Source organism: Pogoniulus pusillus, chromosome 24 (assembly GCF_015220805.1).
Source record: "Pogoniulus pusillus isolate bPogPus1 chromosome 24, bPogPus1.pri, whole genome shotgun sequence".
Classification (NCBI taxonomy): Eukaryota; Metazoa; Chordata; class Aves; order Piciformes; family Lybiidae; genus Pogoniulus; species Pogoniulus pusillus.
This window is the reverse complement of record NC_087287.1, coordinates 9,830,036-9,852,137: the sequence shown is the minus strand read 5'-3', so window position 1 is coordinate 9,852,137 and position 22,102 is coordinate 9,830,036. Positions and strand designations below refer to the sequence as shown.

Genomic DNA, 22,102 nt, shown 5'->3' with positions numbered 1-22,102 from the left:
CTTCTCTGGACACGCTCAAGCATCTCAATGTCCCTCCTAAACTGGGGGGCCCAGAACTGAACTTCCCTCTTCTATCCAGTACGAATCTCCCTCTTTTAGTTTCAAACCATGACCCCTCGTCCTGCCCCAGCAGGCCCTGCTACAAAGCCTATCCCTGTCTTTCTCGCCGGGGAATCTCCATCTTTTCATCTCCAGGTCCATCTCCTTTGCAGTCTGAACACTAAGTAGGAAGGTGAGCAGAGCAAAACTGGGGAAAAGAAGGAGAAAGGGATTTTTAAAGGGAAAAAAAAAACAGCAAACAAAAACCCACCCAAACAAAAAGGTGATAAAAGTGGGGGAAAGGAGAAAAAGGAATAATAATAGTAATAAAGTGACAAAACTGTTGTGGGGAAAAAAAAAAAAAAGGAGAATAAGAAACAAAAGAGGAAAGAAAGGGGAGGGAGGAGGGAGAAAAAAGTGTTTGGTCGGTCGGGGTTTTTTTCAATGCCGTGGCCGAGGGGCCGAGCAGAGGAGCAGGGGGTGCCGGCACGTCCCGCCGCCCGCTCCTGGCCCGCTGCCGGCTGCAGCTTCGAAAGATCGCTCAGGACCAATGACAAGGACCAGGAGGGCGGCGGCAGCGGCGGGATTGGCGCAGGAGCTCTGCTGATCCCGCTGGAAAGCTCGGCGGGACCGAAGGGAGGAGGATGCTGGCGGGGGGGGGGGGGGGGGGGGGGGGGGGGGAAGGGAAGGGGAGGAGGAGGTGGGAAAGGATTGCAGGGGCGGGGAGGAGGGTGCTGGGACGTGTATGTGGGTGGGAGATGATGAGGGGGAGAGGAGGATGCCGGAGGGTGGAGGATGCTGAGGTGGGGAGGATACTGTAGAAAGAGGGAGGATGCTGCGGGGGGAGGCGGATGCTGGGTGGGGGGAGATGGATGCTGAGAGGGGGGAGGATTCGGAACGGGGGAGGAGGATTCAGACGGCGGGGGAGGAGGATGCTGGAAGGGGGGTGGTGGAAGGGGCCGAGCTTCCCACAAACCAGGGCTATGTGCAAGAAGAAAGTGCACCAGTACGGGCAGAGCCAGGCTAGGGGGCACTTCCGAGCAAGCGACCGAGCGGCGAGAGACAAAGAGAAGGGAGGACATGAACAGTGGCAAGGAGAGGAGAGCAGGGGATCAGCTGAGGTGAACCACGCAAGGAAAGCTCTTCCCTTCCGGCACATCCCCAGGAAGGGCAAGGACAGGTTGCCCCCCCCCAGTACCCTTCTCCTCCTCCCCGCTTTGGGCAAGAAGACAAAGAAGCAAGTGGCCCCATGGGGAAAGGGGGTGAGAAAGGAGGGGAGTCGGGAGAGCCGGAGGGTCAGCCCCGCTTCTACACCTGGGAGGAGATCCAGAAGCATAACCTGAGGACGGACAAGTGGCTGGTGATAGAACGAAAGGTGTATAATGTCACCAAGTGGGCAAACAGGCACCCGGGGGGTCACCGAGTGATCAGCCACTGCGCCGGCGAAGATGCCACGGTAAGGACCCTCCCACCCAACCCCACACGGGCTCGGTCCCCCGGCTCCCACCAGCCACCTCTGACAGGTCGTTTGCCTTCCTGGTGGTCACTGAGAAGTGAGCCAGCTGCCTGCCTTCTGTTCCCATTTCTCTAACACCTGCTGTGTACCAGCCCTTTCCACTGCTTTTCGTAGCAGAAGGTTGATCCAAATTGATGTGACTCCTTGGCCATCAAGCCCCTCGAGCCATTGCAATTCGCAGCGCCTGGAGGATCGGCTGATAGTAATTGCTCGGCTCTGCTTAAGTCCTGGTGTTTTGTCTTTTGTCTCTTGTTTGTACGGTGCCTGGAGCTTGGAATCCATAAGCAAGGTGTCCAAAGTCTTCCCTTCTTCAGCGTGTGTAGCTTACGACATGCAGTCACGGCAGCCAAGCGCCAGAAAGGGTTAATGAGGGGCTGGAGTGTTTTAGAGTTGATTGTAAGGAGCCTGAGCTTGAAGCTTTAACACAAGGAGCTCTTTAGGCTGTTTTTTTTTTCCTCAGGAGAGAGTTCTCTAGGGACTTTAGTTACAGGTCTCTACTGAAAAGAGAAAAAGGAGAACATTTGCTGCTGCTCCTGTTGCTCCAGCACTCCAGATCCGGGCTCAGCCATCTCCTTCTGGTGTTTCAGCAACCTAAAAACACCTTCAAAACCTCTGAAAAGCAGCCAATTGTCCTGGAGATTGTTTGCAGCTTCCCTCAGAGCCAGCTCCTTCAGCAGTCCATCCCGAGAGCGTGTTCTCTTCATAGTTAATAAAATTGAACCTGCCTCCCAGCTTTCCCGAATATGTGCATGGGAAGCTTGGGAAGCAGCAGGAGAAGCTGAGCTGTAAGGTTAACTGTTCACCTCCCACGGCTCTTAGCACCTCTCAGCAAGGAGGGGGCTCTGTGTGTGGCAGAATTAATCGTCCAGGATTGCTAACCTTTTCTTTCCCATCCATCTCCATTTGCTTGTGGTCTGTGGTTATATTCCATGCTTTGCCTTAAAGCCTAGAGTTGCATTCTGGTTGTCCCTGCCCCCTTTCCAGTAAATCTGAATGGATTGCTTTCTGCCTCAAAGAGATGGGCCAGGTTTTGCCTTCAGCTGCTGAAACCAGAGGAATTTGACTCTCGTGGCCAAGAATTTAACTCCAGGATCTCCACTAGAAAGCAAAAAGCATCTGTTACTGCATTTGTCTCAGGTCCTTACAAGGGAAAGTGACACACAGGTTTGTGATTCTGCTACTGCTGGTCCTCCTCCCACCCACCTCCCCAGCATATATTTCATCCCACTATAATCAGAGCACATTCTGTGAAGGCATGGTCTTGAGGATGCTCTGAAATCATCCACCACTGCTCTGAGCACTGAAACAGAGCTGGCACCTGATTTCCAGCTTCCCTCTGGTGAATAACAGTTTACTGCCAAAAATAGCTCTCTCAGTCAGGGTGGGAAAGCCTTGGCCTTGTCAAGGCTTAGCTAACAAGTTTCACTCTGTGTTGCAAGATATGGAAGAGTTCAGAGGAGAAAGCAATGATAAAAACTCATGATGACACTGCTAGTTCCTAGAGGTCTTCCATCTTTCTCAGGTTCTCTTCAGCATCACATGCAGTTAGGACCTTCAGTCCAGCTAAGGGACACTGAGGGAACCTTAGCTGTCCATTTAGCTTGGATCAGCCCTCTGGAGGATCATGTGCAGTCATCTCCCACTGACACACTGCACTCCACATCTGTGCTGGGCCACTCTGGAGATGCTCTCCTTGGCAATTTGTGAGCTGATTCATCCTGGGGTGCTCACAAGCCAACTAACTGAGAAGGTTCCATGATGGTTGCTGTGTCCAACATGCTGAGCTCCTGCCAGTCAGGTTAGGAATGCCCAGGCTGGCTTATACACGAATGCCTCATGCACTTACTAACAACAGTCCTGCATTTTAGGCCATACTTTGACATGCTCAGACGCCGTACTAGTGTGGGACAAGCTGTTGTGGTGTCACCATCTGCACAGTTGCCTTCAGAAAATGAAGGCAAGGCTATGCAAAGGCATCTTGCACTCTCAGAGATGTTCAAGGATATGAAAAACCATCCTTGTTCTAATTGCACTAAGCACTCCAAATGCTCAGGCACAGTTGACACCTTAATAATACGAAGCTGGAATAAGCTGGAATGTTTCCCACTTGCCTGCTTCCTTCCTGTAAACCAGTTCAGGTTATTTGCCCAGCAGACCACATAGTCAAGAGGTTAGGTGGAAATACCACATGGTATTTCCCCAAGACTAGTTTTGCCTTTTGCTTTTTACATCCTCTAGTACAGAGTAGGACAATTCCAAAGTCCAGGTAGTAGCTTACATTTGGGACATGTGAAATAGAGCTAATAAAAAAGTCATCCTTGCATGCAGTGGCTTAGGGTGGAAGAGACTTTGGGCATCACCTACTCCAATCTCCATGCCTTGGTCAGGGAAGCCTCTCAACTAGACTCAGCTGCTCAAGGCCTCATCCAACCTGGCCTTGAACACCCCCCTCCAAGGGAGGAGGCAATCACAACGTCCCTGGGCAGCCTATTCCAGACTCTCACCACTCTTGTTCTGAAGAGCTGCTTTGTAAGATCCAGTCTAAACCTACTATTCCTCACCTTAAAACCATTCCCTCTCGTCCCATTGCAGACACCATTATGAGAAATCCTTCTTCAGCCTTCCTGTAGGTTCTCCTCAGGTACTGGAAGGCAGCTCTAAGGTGCCCCTAAAGTCTTCTTTTCTCTGGGCTGAACAACCACAGCTTCCTCAGCCTATCTTCATAGCAGAGGTGTTCCAACCCTTGCGTCATCTTTGCAGCCCACCTCTGGACTCTCTTCAACAGCTCCGTGTCCTTCTTATGATGGAGACAACCAGAACTGGATCCAGTATTTGAGGTGAGGGCTCACAAGAGCAGAGCCAAGGGGCAGAATCCCCTCTCTTGCCCTGCTGGCCACGCTCCTCTTGATGCAGCCTAGGATATGATTTGCCTTCTGGGCTGCATGTGCTCACTGTAGCCTTCTGCCTGGTGATGGGAGGAGTACTCAGGAGATGTTATTCTCTCTCCTGCTTGGAGGCTGAAGTGAGAAAACACATTCCCTAATTATGCCAGTGACATGTATGTGTATTAATTACTTTTCAGTGAAGGTGAAACTGTCCTGCTGCCAGCATTTCCTTCATGGCCTAGGCTTATGATAGCAGCAAAGTGGAAGACAAGCAGGGTAGCTTTGAGTACCAGCTGTGTTTTGACTTGCACTGCTGGCCAGTTCCAACTTTCATCCCACCCAGAAAGAAGAGAGCCTACTAAGTTCAGAGGCAGAGCAGGGCTCTCCCTGGAAAAGTCATGACAGAGCATTTGTAAGCATGGTTAGAAGACAGGCAAGGTACAGGTAGGGAAGCCCCAGGTAGAGAAAAATACCTTCTAGGTAGCCAGGCCAGGTTCTGAGTCATCTTCCAGCTAATACAACACTAATGAGCAAGATTTCCAGCTCAGTGATCAAGCAGTTCCTGGTCAGACCTCCAAAGACTATTTTCTTTCCCTGTTGGCTTAGATAATAGTGAGTCAATATGCTTTAACACTTCTTAAGTGATCACCCCCTCCCTCCTTCCCCTTTTTCACCTCAACATTGCATAACCTTGCAGCAAGCACAGCAGGTATTCACTGCCCCACTCATTCTGCTCTTCCCTCTTCCACATCAACTGTAAATTGGACCAGGAAGGGAACTACCAACCAGACCAAACATGTCAGTGGCACATTTATGGGTCCAAGAGTTGAAAATGCTACAATAAGGCAAGCACTGGCAAAAGAAAGAGGCATAGGGGTGGTCTGGTACCAGTAGTAACCTTGAGCGAGCCAGTCCTTTGGAGTATCATCTCCTCTATAGAAGGGAGAGCTCAGCTGGGCTGTGAGGACACCTAGAGAGGATGAAGCATGCAGGTGGAATCACAGAATCCTTTCAGTTGGAAAAGACCTTTAAGATCATTGAGCACAACCATTCTCTAACTCTGCCGTGCCTGATGCTAAACCATGTCTCTCAGCACCACATCTCTGCATCTTTCAAACTCCTCCAGGGTTGGACACTCAACCACCTCCCTGGGGAGCTTGTTCCAGGACTTGAGAACCCTTTCAGTGAAAAAATGTCTTCTAATATCCAGTTAAAGTCCTCAAAGTAGAGAAGGAAGCTGATGGCTTGGGACAAGCATTTCTTTGCCTTGGTTTAGTTTCATCTTGGCACCAATAAAGTATCCCCAGCAGGTAACCCAGTGCCATCCAAAAGCACTGATCTGGCTGCTGCCTGGATCCATTTGGCCAGTGATGCACTCTTCATGAGTGGACCTGGACAAATGAATTGCCCCTTGTGGTAACTGGAATCATGGTGTCCCTGAAATTGGTTCCCAAGAGGGAAGGTTGGGTCCTGACATGAAAGCTGAGCTGAGACTACCTAGGAAATTCTGCTGCTCTAGAGAAGAACTGCAGGTCACTTTAATTTCTGGCAGTTCACTTTTCCTCCCCCATCAGAATGACTTTTCTCACCCTGGTCTCCCCCCCTTCCCCACCACACTTCTGGCATTTTATAATCTTTAATTCCACAGAGTTCTATTTCTCTCCTGCACCTGCAGCTAGCTCTTCTCTCCCCCCCACCAGTGCCACATCTCTGGCTTCTCATATAGCATTTCTTTAACTTCAAGTTAACTGGCTCAGATCAGCTTTCACCCTTCCTCCTTCTCTGCCTCCCACAGCAAAACCTCTATGGTCAGAGCATTATCCTGAAGCTCAGCCCAAAAGTCATGCCATCAGGTGACAGCTTCTATTGATTTTGGTGGACTTTAGGCCAAGGTTGTTAGCTGGGATTTTTGAACACCAGAGCTAGACTTTAGATGGAGGTCAGGTCCCAGAAGGGTCAGTCAGGGTAAAGAGTAGTTAAGGTAGCATTCTGTTACTCATTTTGCAGAGCAACAAAGAGGAGAGAAGCACTCTCTGAAATGAAGAATCACCTCTTGTTCCTCAGCTGTATTAGTGCTGGGATCTACAGGTCTAGCCAGAACCCCAAGCAATATCTTTTTGTGTCTGCAGTCACATCCAGGTTCAGTCACCACAGCCACCCCCTCTCTTGAATTGCCTCCAGGCAGCAGATTTCCAAAGGGTATTTATATCCTAGTGAGGATTGGCACAGATTCCTCTCTGCCTACCTTTGGAGGGAATTAACAGGCTTTAGGTATTTAGTGTCTTAGATAAACATTTCTTGAAGTGCCTTTCACCATATGTCTAGGTAGCATCCCAGACCTCACCATTTGCTTGCTGCTAGATAAGCAAAGTCTTCAGCCTCTCTTAGAAGTGCTGCACTGAACACTGACCACAGAGGTGAAAGTCAGTGCTTGTGGAAGAGAAGATGGAAGAACTGGACCCAGCCCTGGAGTCCTCAGGACATGAATCTGTTGGAGTGGGTCCAGAGGAGGCTGTGACAGTGAACCAAATGCTGGAAGCTCTCTGCTGTGAGGCCAGGCTGAGAGAGTTGAAGTTGTTCAGCCTGGAGAAGAGAAGGCTCCAGTGAGACCTTCTGGTGCCCTTTCAGTGCTCAAAGGGGCTAAGGAGAAAGTTTGGGACAGACTTCTGAGGAGGGCCCGATGTGACAGGAGAAGGGGGGATGGTTTGAACTTAAAGAGGGAGATTCCAACTGCAGAGAAGGAAGAAATGTCTGTCACTGAGGGTGGTGAGAGTTGTGAGGTGCCCCATCCCTGGTGCTATTGCAGGGCAGGTTGTCTGGGGGTCTGAGCAGCCTGCTCTAGCTGCTGATGTCCCTGCTGAGTGAAGAGGGGCTGGGCTAGATGAGCTTTAAAGGTCCCTTCCAACCCAAAGAAGTCTATAATGCCACAATTCTGAGTCAGTCTGGCACCTCTCTTTCACAGGAACATGAGGAAGATGACAGCAGAGAGGAACAGTGATGGAGAAGAGTAGGAGTAACAGGAAACAACAGCTAGCTCCTGATTCTCACACAGTTATTTGTATTCCCTCTCCAGGATGCATTCCAGGCCTTCCATATCAATCCCACCTTGGTGAGAAAGTTTCTCAAGCCATTGCTCATTGGAGAGCTTGCTCCAGGAGAACCCAGCCACGACCGGGATAAGAACGTGAGTATTTGTTCCTGACCTGGGGCTTTTGCTGGCGATGTCCCACCCTTTTTTCCCCTCTTAGGATGTCCTCCAGATCAGTAACAGGCAAGTTACTAAGGTCTCTTCACTACAGACAGCTCCAGAGAGGGAGGATATCTGAACACTTCCCTGTAGCAAGGTGCACATGGCAGTACAGATCGAAACGCGTGTGGAAGAGAGGTGGCACATTCGGGCTGGCTGCAGAAGTCTTTCCTTTCCCACAGAGCCACCAACAGCTCTGTCTATGGTAATCCTGTCCCTTCTCCAGCAGCCCATTCCAGGTGTCCAGGTTGGACCTATCCTGCACTGAATGGAAATGGGAACTGAGATGTGGACTGGGAAATTTGCACCAGCTCCTTTGACTGCTCTCCTTTCTGCTGTTGCCCCTCTGGTGACCAAGCTCTAAAGCCTGTCATCACAGGGAGAGGAATGGACAAAGAAGTCCAAGAAGGGTTCCAAACAAGATGCTCATCACCTGAACAAGATGACTTTTTTTTCACTGCAGCTTCTCTGCAGCTCCTTTTGACAGATTAACTCCCAGGGAAATACCTCTTGGAGGCTCAAACTGGCTTCCTTTTCTGAGCCCAGTACCAGCAAGAAATGGGTAGATTCAGACTGGATGTTAGGATGAAGTTCTTCACCATGAGGGTGATGAGACCTTGGAATGGGTTGCCCAGAGGAGGTGGAAGCCTCATCCCTGGAGGTGTTTAAGGCCAGGCTGGATGAGGCTCTGGAAAGCCTGATCTAGGGTGAGGTGTCCCTCAGGTTGGAACTCTATGATGTTTGTGGTCTCTTCCAACCCTGTCTGATTCCACATTTGTGCCATGCCTGGCATGAGCAGCAGGCACCTATGGGTGAGGTGAACCAGATGCCTCATTTCAGGGCTGTTCTTAAGCAGCAACCCAGCAAGTACCAATTCCAGTCAGCATCCTCAGGGCAGCTCTGTAACCCTCCCAGACAGTTCATCCATTATTCAGGGGCAGGGCATGGTGTGACTAAGTCTTGCCATGAAACTCAATCCTGTCCTGTTGTTTGTGAGTGGCCATGATTATGATATCTCTCTGTCACTCACAATAGAAGAGCCATTAACTCAGGAATGCCCTTCAGGAATGACTGCACAGTAGCTGGCCCACATATTAAACAGACAAGGGGTGCTCTGACATTGGGTGCTCATCATCAGGGCACTGAAACGATGCCTAAGTGTAGGGACTGAATTGCCTCCTTCTCCAGCTGCCTCTCTTATACCTGTAAAGCTCATTCGGATGAGAACCATCAGCTGATGTGACTCTCAACAGAGCCAGGCAGTGCTGCTGATTCACAGCAGCAGGCTTGAGTTACCTTCCTAGCTCAAGGTTCAGAAGGTCAGGATGTGGGCTCAGCCCAGCCCAGCTGTTTATTCATAGGGAAGAGTTAGAGCACAGGGTGAATGTGGAGGCAGGTCCTTCCTTAGCCAAGCAACACAAGGAGCAGCCAGACTCCTTAGGATGAAACTTGGTCTTCCTTCCTCAGACTCATCCAGACTTACTCAGAACCATAGAATGCATTGGCTTGGAAGGGACCTTTAAAGGTCATTTAGTCCAAAGCTTACAAGCTTTGTACTGTATCTGTTTTGCAGGCCCAGCTGGTGGAGGATTTCCGGACTCTGAGGAAGACAGCAGAGGACATGAACTTGTTCAGAGCAAGTCCTTTGTTCTTCTGTCTTTACTTGGGCCATATCCTTGCAATGGAAGTTTTGGCTTGGTTAATGGTTTTGTACTTTGGTACTGGTTGGATCACAACTCTCATCCTCGCCTGCATCCTTACAACTGCCCAGGTGAGAAGTGGTGAGCAGAGAGCATGCTGGCTCCACGCATCACTCAGGGGAGGACCACAGTGTGCCCTGAACTTTTCATGTTAGGGTAACTAACAGTACAAAACAACCACACCAGTGGCAAATATTCACACTGTAGCTGGCACTGTGGTGCCTTTTGGCTACTCCTCATCATGGCTCACAAATTTTTCTCACCTCTTTGACCTTTCACCTGTTGGTGGACCTCGTAGTGGCAGGTTTACAATTGGACTTGAACTAAAAGGTCTTTGCCAACCTGAGTGATTCTATGTCCCCCCACCCAGAGAATGAAAACAGAGGTCTTCACCTTCTTGCTTCAATTGACTCCCTCTCTCACGCTCACAACTTGACTCCTACCTCCCTTTCCTTTCACACTTAACTCTGATTTCAAACAACTTCCTTACCATCTGATTTGCTTCATCCCAGGCCCAAGCAGGGTGGCTGCAACATGATTTTGGACACCTCTCTGTCTGTAAGAAGTCTTCCTGGAACCACATCATCCACAAGTTTGTCATAGGACATTTGAAGGTAAAGGACATATGGAGACATCTGCAGGTCACTTTGACTGTATTAAAGTAGGCAACTGCATAGAATCATAGAAACAACGAGGTTGGAAGAGACCTCCAAGCTCATCCAGTCCAACCTATCCCCCAGCCCTATCCAGTCAAATAGACCATGGCACTAAGTGCCTCATCCAGGCTTTGCTTGAACACCTCCAGGGACAGTGACTCCACCACCTCCCTGGGCAGCCCGTTCCAATGGCAGCTCTAAGCCTTCCCACAGTGAGCAGATGCACAGAGAATGTAGTACCCAATGCACACAGAGCTGTTGTGCAGAACAGATCAGAGACCATCATCCCAAATTACAGATCACAGCAGTTCCACGAGCTGCAGCGGAACTGCTGAGGACAAAGCTTATTGAATTTCATGAGCCTCTATTTTAAGATCCTCTCCTATTTTCACAAGGTACAATATTTTTCTGATGTCCCATCCTGCTGTGTCTCACCCAGTCAAGATACCTTCAGAACTTCTGTCCTGGGCAAGGTCCAACACAGTCCAGGCATTTCAGCACCCACCTGCAGTGAGAACTCATAGAGGGTGGGATGCAGCCTTGCTCATCCTCCCACATCCACTTCATTCTTGCCTGGTTCCTCACAGGCAGTAGAGGGAAACCATTATGTTAATCAGTAAAGTAGTAAAAGGGCTCAGTGAGGGACTAAACATTTGGTCTGGTGAGGAGAAGACTTAGAGGAGATCTAATCAATGCTTATAAATATCTGAGGGCTGGGGGTCAAGAGGGAGGGGACAAACTCTTCTCAGTTGTGCCCTGTGATAGGACAAGGGGCAGTGGGTATAAGCTACAGCACAGGGAGTTCCACCTCAACACGAGGAAGAGCTTCTTTACTGTAAGGGTTGCAGAGCACCGGAGCAGGCTGCCCAGAGAGGTTGTGGAGTCTCCTTCTCTGGAGACTTTCCAGGCCTGTCTGGATGTGTTCCTGTGTGACCTGAGCTAGACTCTATGGTCCTCTGATAGGGGAGGTGGACTCAATGATCTATGGAGGTCCCTTCCAGCCCCTAACATCCTGTGAGCCTGTGGCTTTAAAAAAATGAAGGAAAGGAAATGCTTCATCCAGGGATTTCATCTGTTTAGCTTATGTGACAGGAGTTTGGCCATCAAACTTCTGGCTGAAGAGCAAGTCTGGCTAGATAATTCCCTGTGCATTTCCTATACTGACCACAGGAGAAAGTGTTTTGGGGTAGCTTGGGAAAAAAAAGAGGCTAATGTTTGGACTCAATCATCTTAAAGGTCTCTTCCAACCTAAATGATTCTATGACTCCACGATTCAGCTACTAGTAGCAACCTCACATGTGGGAAGGCACAACGACCTGCAACTCATTCAGTCTTTGCTCCCTCTTCTTTCAATATGGAGGAACCTCAAGCAAGGGCAAACAAGTCCTCTGAAACCAGCAGTCTCATGGTCACTTTCTGCTGACTGTGATTTCCAAAGCAAGCAACGTTTTGGCCATAGTCTGAGTTGCACTCTGAGTTTAGTTGGTGTAGAGGAATCACAGTATCACAGTATCACAGTATCACAGTATCATCAGGGTTGGAAGAGACCTCACAGATCATCAAGTCCAACCCTTTACCACAGAGCTCAAGGCTAGACCATGGCACCAAGTGCCACGTCCAATCTTGCCTTGAACAGCCCCAGGGACGGCGACTCCACCACCTCCCCGGGCAGCCCATTCCAGTGTCCAATGACTCTCTCAGTGAAGAACTTTCTCCTCACCTCAAGCCTAAATCTCCCCTGGTGCAGCCTGAGGCTGAGTAATCTTACCATGAGTGGAAGCAGTACTTTTCCTGTGTGATCTGGTAGAGGTCACCCTGCTCTGCCAGGGGGGGTTGGACTAGATGATCTTTTGAGGTCCCTTCCAGCCCCTGACATTCTATGATTCTGTGATTGTCCATGGATGAACATCTGGTCCTTGCATCTGCCCAGGGTGCCTCTGCAAACTGGTGGAACCATCGTCACTTCCAGCACCACGTCAAGCCCAACATCTTCAAGAAGGACCCTGATGTCAACATGCTGCACGTTTTTGTTCTTGGAGACACACAGCCTGTTGAGGTAAGGCAAACTTTGGTCAAACATGGAAAGCTGTTGTCCCAAAGGGCTTTCAGAGAGTGCTTGTGCAAAACCAGGAATGGGTTAGCCTCGGTTTACACAGTCGAGACTTCCAAGAATGCTTAAGAAAAAGGGGGGGAAGAGGGAGAAAAAGAGGAAATGCTTCATCCAGGGACTTCATCCTTCATCTTATGTGACAGGAGTTTGGCCATGAAACTTCTGGCTGAAGAGCAAGACTAGATAAATTTCTGTGTGTTTCCAATACTGACCACAGGAGAAGGTGTTTTGGGGTAGCTTGGGATGAAAACAAGAGCTTGGGTAAGGAAGATGGAGTGGGAAGAAAGTAGAAAGCTGTTAGAGACAGCTTCATCCTGCTGTCTCATCGACATGAGGGGAAACACAGTGTCCCTCAGCACTTCAGCCAGAGTACTTCCAAACTGATCTCCCAGTTCCACAGAAAATATCTTCCAATACTAGTCAGTCCAGCTGTGCCCTGGACAATCTGTGTAAGGTCCTCCCTGCTGATGTCTTTGCCGTCAAGTTGAGAGGTTATTTCCTGCATAAGCAAACATTTCTGACCCCAGCTACCTACTGACACGCTGCACATTAAATCACAGGCTGGGTTAAGGGATTTGAGCCCAATTTGTCCTTCTAGAGCCAAAGTCTTTGCCATTTACTGCATAAAAGCCTACCCAAAGGACTTAAACTGTGCACAGACCTTGGTCTTTTTGACAACGGAATGAGGATGTCCAGTTTTAAAGGCTGAGAACAAACCAAAGGAAGGAACAACTGCAACAAGTACAAGAGAGTGGAACATGACATTAAAAAAGTGGATGGTTTCTCAGCCAGCTTTACCAAGAGGCTCAGGGACTGGTGCCTCCAACAAAACTTTGGATTCTTTGATCTTGGGGAACTTCATCTTGCCACAGGTCTGCAAGCAACCCATGGGGTACAACTGGTGCAGAGGGGAAGAAGGACCCTGGCACATGAGTTGGCTGGGCTTGTTGAGAGGGCTTTAAACTAGAGTGAAAGGGGGAGGGGGTTAAACATGACAGCACTAGAGATAAATCAAAGGAAATTGAGGATGGTAGGCTAGAGATAGGGGTAGGAGCAGCAGCCCAGCTGAAGTGCATGTACACTAATGCACAAAGTATGAGTCACAAACAAGAGGAGCTGGAAGCCTTGGTGCTGGAGGAAACTAAGAAAGGAACTCCAGAGACATGGTGAGGAGGTACAGATGGTGTCGGGGCAGGCACAGAAGAATGTCTTGCACACAGAGTCTCCAAGAGGCAGGAAGGCTCTTGTGTATGAGTGAAGTGAAAAACCTTCTCTCAGGGTATAGAAAAGCCATGATCTAGAAGATGTAAATTAGTGTCTTGCTCTAGAAAGTCTTGTGCCTGATCACTGGGGTTTTAAAACCAAGCTGTGGTTCTGCTGCTTAGAGGGGAGGCTAAGAATGTAAATGTTTATGGCCACAAGGAGAATTGGATCTCCCTCCTACACAGTACCTGAATTATCAGGCAGCAGCAGCCCACCCCAACGTTCCTTCACACTTGTATGGAACCCTAAAGCACACAACCCTTCAGAGCTCAGAGCTGGCTGATTCATTGGTGCTACAGGACTTACCTTCACCAGGGAGGAGATAGGTTGGAAGCAAAAACACATGTTCACAGCAATCCACGTTCTCCACGGACAATCTCCTGCTCCTGGAGCTCAAAAGAGGCACTTCTGCATAGCTCTAGATATTTCACTAGAGAGATGAGATTGGGAGCTCAGGTGCTGCTGGCTCCTCCTTTTCACTGGGGCACCTGCAAAAATGCAAGAACCTGAGCTCTGAACCTACGTTTGGAAAAACCTCTCTGCATCTGTTCTCTGTGGGCAGGACAGAGTCATGAGGAAGACCACAGACATCAGCAAGAGCTTTACTTTGAGGGTGGTGGAACACTGGAACAGGTGCCCAAAGAGGTGGTGGTCGAGCCTGATTGGGCTCTGAGCAACCTGATCTGTCTGGGGATGTCCCTGCTGACTGAGGAGGGGTTGGACTAGACCTCTAGAGGTTTCTTCCAGCCCAGTGCATTGTGTGGTTCCATAGTAATACAGGATCAGGGTAGAACAGCACATTTGCATGGGTAATGATGCAGATGGCAGCAACTCTCAGCACAGCCATGGGCAAGGTAGAATGTGGAGAAGTGCATTTAAGTACAATCAGGCTCTCAAGTAAATAGAACTTCTCTCACTGTCAAGCCAGAAGACCACAAAAAGGAATTTAGACCTCTCACAGTTAGAGTCAAGATATTTAACCATACCAAACCACTTTTTACCTGCTGGTGGTGATTTAGTCAAAATTCTCCAGCCAATAAATAATGAAGTATTGTAGAGAATCTTCTCTTCCATCTGAGTGCCCTAATCCAAGCCTGAGCTTTCTCCTCTGTGTTCTGCAGTATGGCAAGAAGAAGCTGAAGTATCTGCCTTACAACCACCAGCATGAGTACTTCTTCCTCAGTGAGTATCTGCTCTGTACTCTTCCTTTCCCTGAATGCCAGTGCCCTGCTGTGTTAGCTCCTTAAGTCTCAACTCATCCTACCAGGACATTCTTCAGTGCTATCCAAGCATCTTGAACATACCAGCGTGGTCATACAAAGCAAAGCAAAGCAGGAAGTGGAGGAAATGACTTCTGTGTGAGAGGCTCCATAGCAGAAAAATAATGCATGTTGCCAGTCAATGCTCTTTGCTAAGTCAAGACCAATGGGTCTGGATAAGTCATCTTGATAATTCAAGGTGAACAGAGCCTCTTCTCTCTACAGAAAGGCAACCAGTCCCCATCACCTCACCTCTCTCACCAAGGCAGACTCTCCCTAGAACCAGTTCTAAGCCACTGCCTTGCTCACATCACACACCTCCCTCCCCCCCCCCCCACCCTCTGATGGCCAAAACATCTCCCTTTGCTTTGCAGTCTTCCCGCCTCTGCTCATCCCTGTGTATTTCCAAATCCAAATCATCTCGACCATGATCAAGCGCAGGTTCTGGGCGGTGAGTTGAACCTTCCCTCCGTCTCCACGGGGTCTGGCTGGCTCCTAGCAAGTCACACTTGAGCAGGGAGGGAGATCCTGTTGCTGTAGGAATTACCTAGCATCCCAAACACCAGCAGCAGGGACACCTTCTGTAGGATGGGCAAAGCGATGCCTAATGTCTTCTCTCTTCCCCTAGGACCTAGCCTGGGCCATCAGCTACTACCTGCGCTACTTCATCACCTACATCCCCTTCTATGGCGTCCTGGGATCCCTGTTCCTCCTCACTTTTGTCAGGTAGGAGATAAAGAGCATCCCCAATGCTCTCCCCTCCTTCCAGTGCCAGATGAACCAAGTCTCAGCTCTGCTGTGCCCCACAGGTCTTCCCTCCTTAGGTTCTCTGCAGTCACTGACCTCACTGTGTGCTATCCTGGCTACTCCTACTGCTTCACTTCCCTCATATCATCTCCCAGCTCTGCTTCCCCACACCACAGCAGGTTCTGGAGCTCAGCATCTTCCCCTGCTTGCATCTTCCCCTGTCCTCTGGTGGTCCAGCCAGGATTCGCCTCTCTTTCCTTGTTCCCACTTCTCACACACTGCCCAATCCCAGCACACTCATGCATTTTTTCCACTCGGGTCAAGGCTGGACCCTTCCAGAGTGCCTCAGGCCACTCTCTTGCCAGCTTACTGGGAAGGTAATTGCTTGGAGAGGAGAAGACTAGGCTCCAGGCAGCTTTCCAGATTTACAGCCTGCTGCTGCAACCCCCACCACAGCCTCCACCAGGTCTCACCTCTACAGAGAGTGTTTTGCCCAGAGCAAAAAACAAGGGGTGCATGTTAACGTCAGGGTCCTTCCAGAAGCAGCTGGGCTTAGCATGGTGCTGGAAGTGGAGGTGATTCCACCAGCTGGCAGGTGCTCCCTGCAGGAAGGGATGAGAAGAGAGTGCTGTGAAGAAGTTACAGAATGACAGAATTAACCAGGTTGGAAAAGACCTTTGAGATGATTCAGTCCAACCTATCAACTACTGTGATGGTTTGGGTGTTCCCTGTCCCCCACCACTTTGGAAATCACCCAGACTAGACTGAGCTGGCTCTGGAAATGGAATGAAGCTTATTATTTACAGCTTAGCAGGATATACAAGCAGATAGTTACAGGATATACAGTTATAGACAGAAACATACAAGGTAAAAGGTAATACAGAAACACAACAGCCCTCCCAGAAACCTGAGTCCCCAGGAGAGGCTCCCAACCATCCTTCCACCTTCTCCCACCCCTCTCAACCTTAGCCCAGTCCCAAGGAAGAATGGAGGTTTAGCCAGGAGCTTAGAAAGCAAAGTGGATTAGTCAGAGAAACGGCAGAGAGGCTAGAGAGAGAAAAAAAAAAATGCATCTCTGAGCTGCCCAGCAGAAGTGACTTAGCTGTGCTTGGATTCCTGCTCCCACACACCTCAGCAAGCCTAGGAGTGAAGTAGACATCACTCCTGTTTTCCCTTCCACAGCCTGCAACCTAGTTCCTCTCACCAAAATATTCTAGCAGGCTCAAACCTTCCAAGGAACTAAACCGCGGCACTAAGTGCCTCATCCAGCCTCCTTTTAATCACCTCCAGGGATGGGGACTCCACCGCCTCCCCAGGCAGCCCATTCCAATGGGCAATCATCTCTTGCTGTGGAGCTACTGCCTCAGGGCAATGCTTTGCTCACAGGTGGCACCTCCAGCGGCTTCCCTGTCAATCCCACTCCTCCCCACCTCACTGCCCAGTCTCCCCTGACCGTTGGCATGTTCTCTGCCTGTTTGTTTTGGAAGGTTTCTGGAGAGCCACTGGTTTGTGTGGGTCACCCAGATGAATCACATCCCGATGGAAATCGACAGCGAGAAGCACAGAGACTGGCTTAGCTCACAGGTAACTTGGGGGGACACACACACAATACCCCTCATTCACCCCCAAAATGAGTTTGGAAAGCTACTGCAAAAGTTCATGGGTTGCCACTGTCTCCAGGTGTGATGGTTTGGGTGTTACCTGCCTCCCTACCACTTAAGAAATCACCCAGACTAGACTCAGCCAGCTGGAAATGGAATGAGGCTTTGTGCTTACAGCTTAGCACGATACACAAGCAGGCATTTACCAGCCACACAGAAATGTACAGGTTAAAAAGGTAATATGGAAACACAGCAGCCCTCCCAAAAACCTGAGTCCCCAGGAGGGGCTCTCAACCTCCCTTCCACCTTCTCCCCACTCCTCTACCTTACCCCAAACTTTGCCTTATGCTCAGGGTACTTTGGAGGGTCAAGCCAGGGGGGTTAGGAAGCAGAAAGATTAATCAGGCAGGTTAGAGAGGGAAAGTGCAGCCCAAAAAGCCCAGAGAACAACTCCCTTATCTACGTTTGTGTTTTTGTTCTTATCCATCTCAGCAAGCCTATGAGTGCAGCAGACATCACCACTGTTTCCTTGTCACAGCCTAGCATCTAATTCTTCTCACCAGACTATCCCAGCTAGGCTCAAACAAGCACACCAGGTACCAGCGTATGGTTACTGTCTCTCCTAAAGATGTTCTCCCCAGAGCCAGCAGTGCTGAATCAAGACATGAAAGCCAAACCTCCTGTAATTAGTTTGTCAGCTCTGGCAGCTCATTAGTGTAGGAGGACACATCTCAGCCCCCGCCCCAGGCCAGAGGAGCTTCACTCTGCTGCTAGGGTGAGCCTTTGCTAACCTTCCCATTGCTTCCTTGCCTCCGCAGATGGCAGCCACCTGCAACATCGAGCAGTCCTTTTTCAACGACTGGTTCACTGGCCACCTGAATTTTCAAATTGAGCACCAGTGAGTATGGACCCAGAACTGTTTGGCCATCACCAGGTGCTCACAACACTGCACTTGAAGGGAAGCCAAGGCTGCTAACAGCGCTCCTGTGGGACGGGGCAGGATCTTTGCAGCACTGTCTCATGCCAAAGAGAGTCACAGGCTACTGGGGGTCATAGTCTGCTTCTGCTACAGGCATCTTTGGCTCTTGCTAGGAGATACTTTGGCTTTCACTCTCACAGCTTTAATTTGGGGGTTAATTAGGAGTTCCTGGTACATATCTGCCAGTTACAACAGCTGTGGACTCAATTCCTAAGCTAACTACTTGAACCTAAGCATCCGCTTCAGAAATCTCCTCTCCCTTTAGGCACTTCAGTGCTGCATAGCCTTGTGACAGCTGTGTGGGACTGTGTACACTGCTGGGGACCAGGTTTTGAGGCCACAGTCTGTTGCCAGTGACAATACAAAATGTAGAAGAGATGGTTTTTAGGGTAAAGATACCTGGTTTAGAAGCCCACTTTGGAAGGAGATGGTTTTTAGGGTAAAGATGCCTGGTTTAGAAGTCCACTTTGGAAGGAGATGATTTTTAGGGTAAAGATGCCTGGTTTAGAAGTCCACTTTGGAAGGAGATGGTTTTTAGGGCAAAGATGCCTGGTTTAGAAGTCCACTTTGGAAGGAGATGGTTTTTAAGGCAAAGATGCCTGGTTTGGAAGTCCACTTTGGAAGGAGATGGTTTTTAGGGTAAAGATGCCTGGTTTTGAAGTCCACTTTGGAAGGAGATGATTTTTAGGGTAAAGATGCCTGGTTTAGAAGTCCACTTTGGAAGGAGATGGTTTTTAGGGTAAAGATGCCTGGTTTGGAAGTCCACTTTGGAAGGAGATGGTTTTTAGGGCAAAGATGCCTGGTTTAGAAGTCCACTTTGGAAGGAGATGGTTTTTAGGGCAAAGATGCCTGGTTTGGAAGTCCACTTTGGAAGGAGATGTTTTTTAGGGCAAAGATGCCTGGTTTAGAAGTCCACTTTGGAAGGAGATGTTTTTTAGGGTAAAGATGCCTGGTTTAGAAGTCCACTTTGGAAATCCCCATTGAATACTACAGGGCAAGGTGATCCCAAATGCTCCTTTACATGCTTCACTGTTCCATGAGCTTCTGGAGGTGGGAAAAGGTCTCACTAGGACTTCAGTTTGGAAGAAACAGCTATTAGTGCCCAAAGGAAGTGGGCAGCCATCTCAGCAAACTGAAGCTGGCTCCTCACTCCTCCTTCCCTTAGATTGCACTTGTGCTGTCCTCTCTTGCACAGACTTTCACTGGCTTGCTTGAGCACAGCTTTGTTTTGAGGCATGGCAGAGTGGCTGAAGAAGCAAAGCATTTGGTTTCCACGAGCCTCCTTGGAGCAGAGGGCTGTAAAGCATGGCTGTCTCTCTGTGCTTCTTCTGCCTGCTTGTGCAGCTCGAGGAGAAGGCATCATAACAAGCCCCAGTGAGGAGACAGAGAGAGATGCCCATCCCTTGGGGTTGGTCTCTTGAGCTTTCTGAGCTTTTCTTTTCTCCTTTTCCATTCCAGCCTGTTTCCAACGATGCCACGGCACAACTTCTGGAAGGTGAAACCTTTGGTGAAGTCCTTATGTGCCAAGTATGGAGTCCAGTATGAAGAGAAGCCTCTTGGGAGAGCATTTGTAGACATTGTTGGGTAAGGCCCTTCAAGTGTCACCTGCAGCTTGCAACATATTGCTCCATGAGCACCCTGCAGTTTCTAGAGCAAAGAATTCAGGACACTACAGAGCCTTCAGACACAGCCAGAAGCTATGTTGTAATCTGGGGTCATTAGGTTGATTATCTCCATGTGGCAGACCAAGGAACATCTGCCACAGTGCTGCCCCACAGCAGAAGTGGCACAGCTCCACTGGCTTGGTGGACATTGTGGCAACAAGTGGGAAGCTGCTTCCCTACATCGTGGGGCAAGAAAGAACTGTCCCCCAGAGCAGCTTCTGCTGTGGAAGTACCAAACACTTGGCATCTAGATGGGTACCAACCTCATCTTGTGGGGAACTTTCTGATGGTACCTGTGGATGTGCTGCTCTGAGAGCTGATGATTCTTGCTTTCAGGAGCTGGCAGCACATCTTCAGGCTGCAAACTGAGATCAATCAAAGGGGCATGACTCAGGTTACAGGTTCCCATTTGAGACCTGCCAGCAGCAAAGGGCTGTTTCCTATAGACATAGTTGAAGCCTGGTCTAACAGTCCTTGTCAGGCAGGCTCTGGGTTAGTGTTTCCTCCTCAGTTACTCCAAGGGGAATAATTCATGACAGTGAACATGAGAAAGTGTTTTGCAGGCCTAGGATCTCCACACTCAAACCATTCTAAGCCAATGCAAATTAAAGCAGATTGGCTTCAACAGGTAGAATAAGGGCTAAAAAAACCCATTTCAAACCTTCATTTGGCCCTCTTATGCAGTTAGCACAGGGAAATGCAGCACTGAGACCTAAGGGGGTGATGCTCAGCAGCCCACCATACAGAGCTCATCTCCCTATGCCTCTTCTCAGGAGCCATCTCAGCAACAGCTTCCCCTCCCAACAGAACAAGCTGCCATAACCCACAAAAAACTAAATTTCCAGGCTGTATCCTGTTTATCAGAGGACTTTTCATCCTGATTTAGCTCAGATCTGCTCCATAATATTTGCAGAGCTAATGCAGATGTGGCATTCTGCAGGAGAATGTCTGGGGTGGAGGTGGGGAAAATCCTTCAGAGGTTCAATGTGGTGAACCAGGCAGCTCTGCTCTGCTGTTTATTCATAGAGTGGTGTGGGTTGGAAGGCACCCTAAAGACCATCTAGTTCCAACCCCCCTGTCATAGGCAGGGACACCTTCCATTAGAGTCGGTCACTCAAGCCCTTGTCCAACCTGGACTTGAGGGCCAGAAGGGCTACAGATAACGTGGTGGGCATCAGATGAAGTTCTTGCTCACTAACATCTCAAACTGGCCACTTTGGGAGTCATAAGGACAAAAGAGGTAGCTCCTGTTGCTGCTCCTCTTGCTACACTGAGGAGAGATATTTGATGTTGGTAGAATTCTCATCCCTGGAACCATTCCAGGTCAGGTTGTTCTGTGGCTCTGAGCAACCTGATCTAGCTGCAGATGTCTCTGCTCTGTCAGTGGGACTAGATGGGCTTTAAAGGTTGTTTAGCCTGGAGAAGAGGAGGCTCAGGGGTGACCTCGTTGCTGTCTACAACTACCTGAAGGGAGGCTGTAGCCAGGTGGGGTTGGTCTCTTCTGCCAGGCACCCAGCAACAGAACAAGGGGACACAGTCTCAAGTTGTGCCAGGGGAGGTTTAGGCTGGATTTTAGGAGGAAGTTGTTGTCAGAGAGAGTGATTGGCATTGGAATGGGCTGCCCAGGGAGGTGGTGGAGTCCCCATCCCTGGAGGTGTTCAAGGTAAGCCTGGCTGAGGCACTTAGTGCCATGGTCTGGTTGATTGGCCAGGGCTGGGTGCTAGGTTGGACTGGCTGAGCTTGGAGGTCTCTTCCAACCTGGTTAATTCTATTCTATTCTAAGATTCATGTACCAACCAAGACCTCTTTTTGGTTTTGTTCCACAGATCCCTAAAGAAATCTGGAGATCTATGGCTGGATGCTTACCTCTATAAGTGACCATGAATCTTAATGGGGAGGTGTGAGTGACTGGGAGGGATGGGGAGGGTGAGTGGGGGGGGAGGGAACCACAGATGTGTCTTTTACTCTCAGATTTCAGTCTACATCTACATGCACAGTTGGAGGGGAGTTTCCCATCTTATCAACTGCTGCTGGGGTGGCCTCAGGCAACCTGCTTGATCCAGACAGATTTAAAATGTGCTTCAGAGGATGAAAAGCAAGGCCAGTATTGCACAAAAGAGAAGGTTAGGAGAGGGTGGGGAGAAGGAGTGTTTTAAAAGGGGCATTAATAGATGACCTTCACCTTCTCTGCACAAGATTCATTCTAATTCTACCTAAACCACCCAAACCTCTGACTGACAGTCACAGAGGTGTTGTTAAGCTTCCCTACCTGCAGTCCAAGCACACCCCAGTCAGTTTATGCCTCTTCCTCTTTCCCATGTTTGTGTAAAAGAGGAGCCCAGCACAGTTTGATTTCACTATCAGGGGGAAAATAGCACAATTGATGATGCCCATCATCATGGGAGCACAGGAGGGTTGCCATCCCCCATCAGCCCT

General features: G+C 49.4%; 1 protein-coding gene across 1 annotated transcript; it reads left to right on the top strand.

Moving 5' to 3' along the window:
- The first annotated feature begins 1,033 nt into the window (after nucleotides 1-1,033).
- FADS2 (fatty acid desaturase 2) lies at nucleotides 1,034-21,582 on the top strand. Its single transcript, XM_064163455.1, has 12 exons — nucleotides 1,034-1,495; nucleotides 7,514-7,624; nucleotides 9,261-9,458; nucleotides 9,900-10,001; nucleotides 11,974-12,099; nucleotides 14,538-14,598; nucleotides 15,050-15,126; nucleotides 15,304-15,401; nucleotides 16,910-17,006; nucleotides 17,842-17,921; nucleotides 19,461-19,586; nucleotides 21,493-21,582. The coding sequence occupies exons 1-12, from the start codon at nucleotides 1,289-1,291 to the stop codon at nucleotides 21,542-21,544; spliced, it is 1,335 nt and encodes a 444-aa protein (XP_064019525.1). The 5' UTR covers nucleotides 1,034-1,288; the 3' UTR covers nucleotides 21,545-21,582.
- The last annotated feature ends 520 nt before the right edge of the window (nucleotides 21,583-22,102 follow it).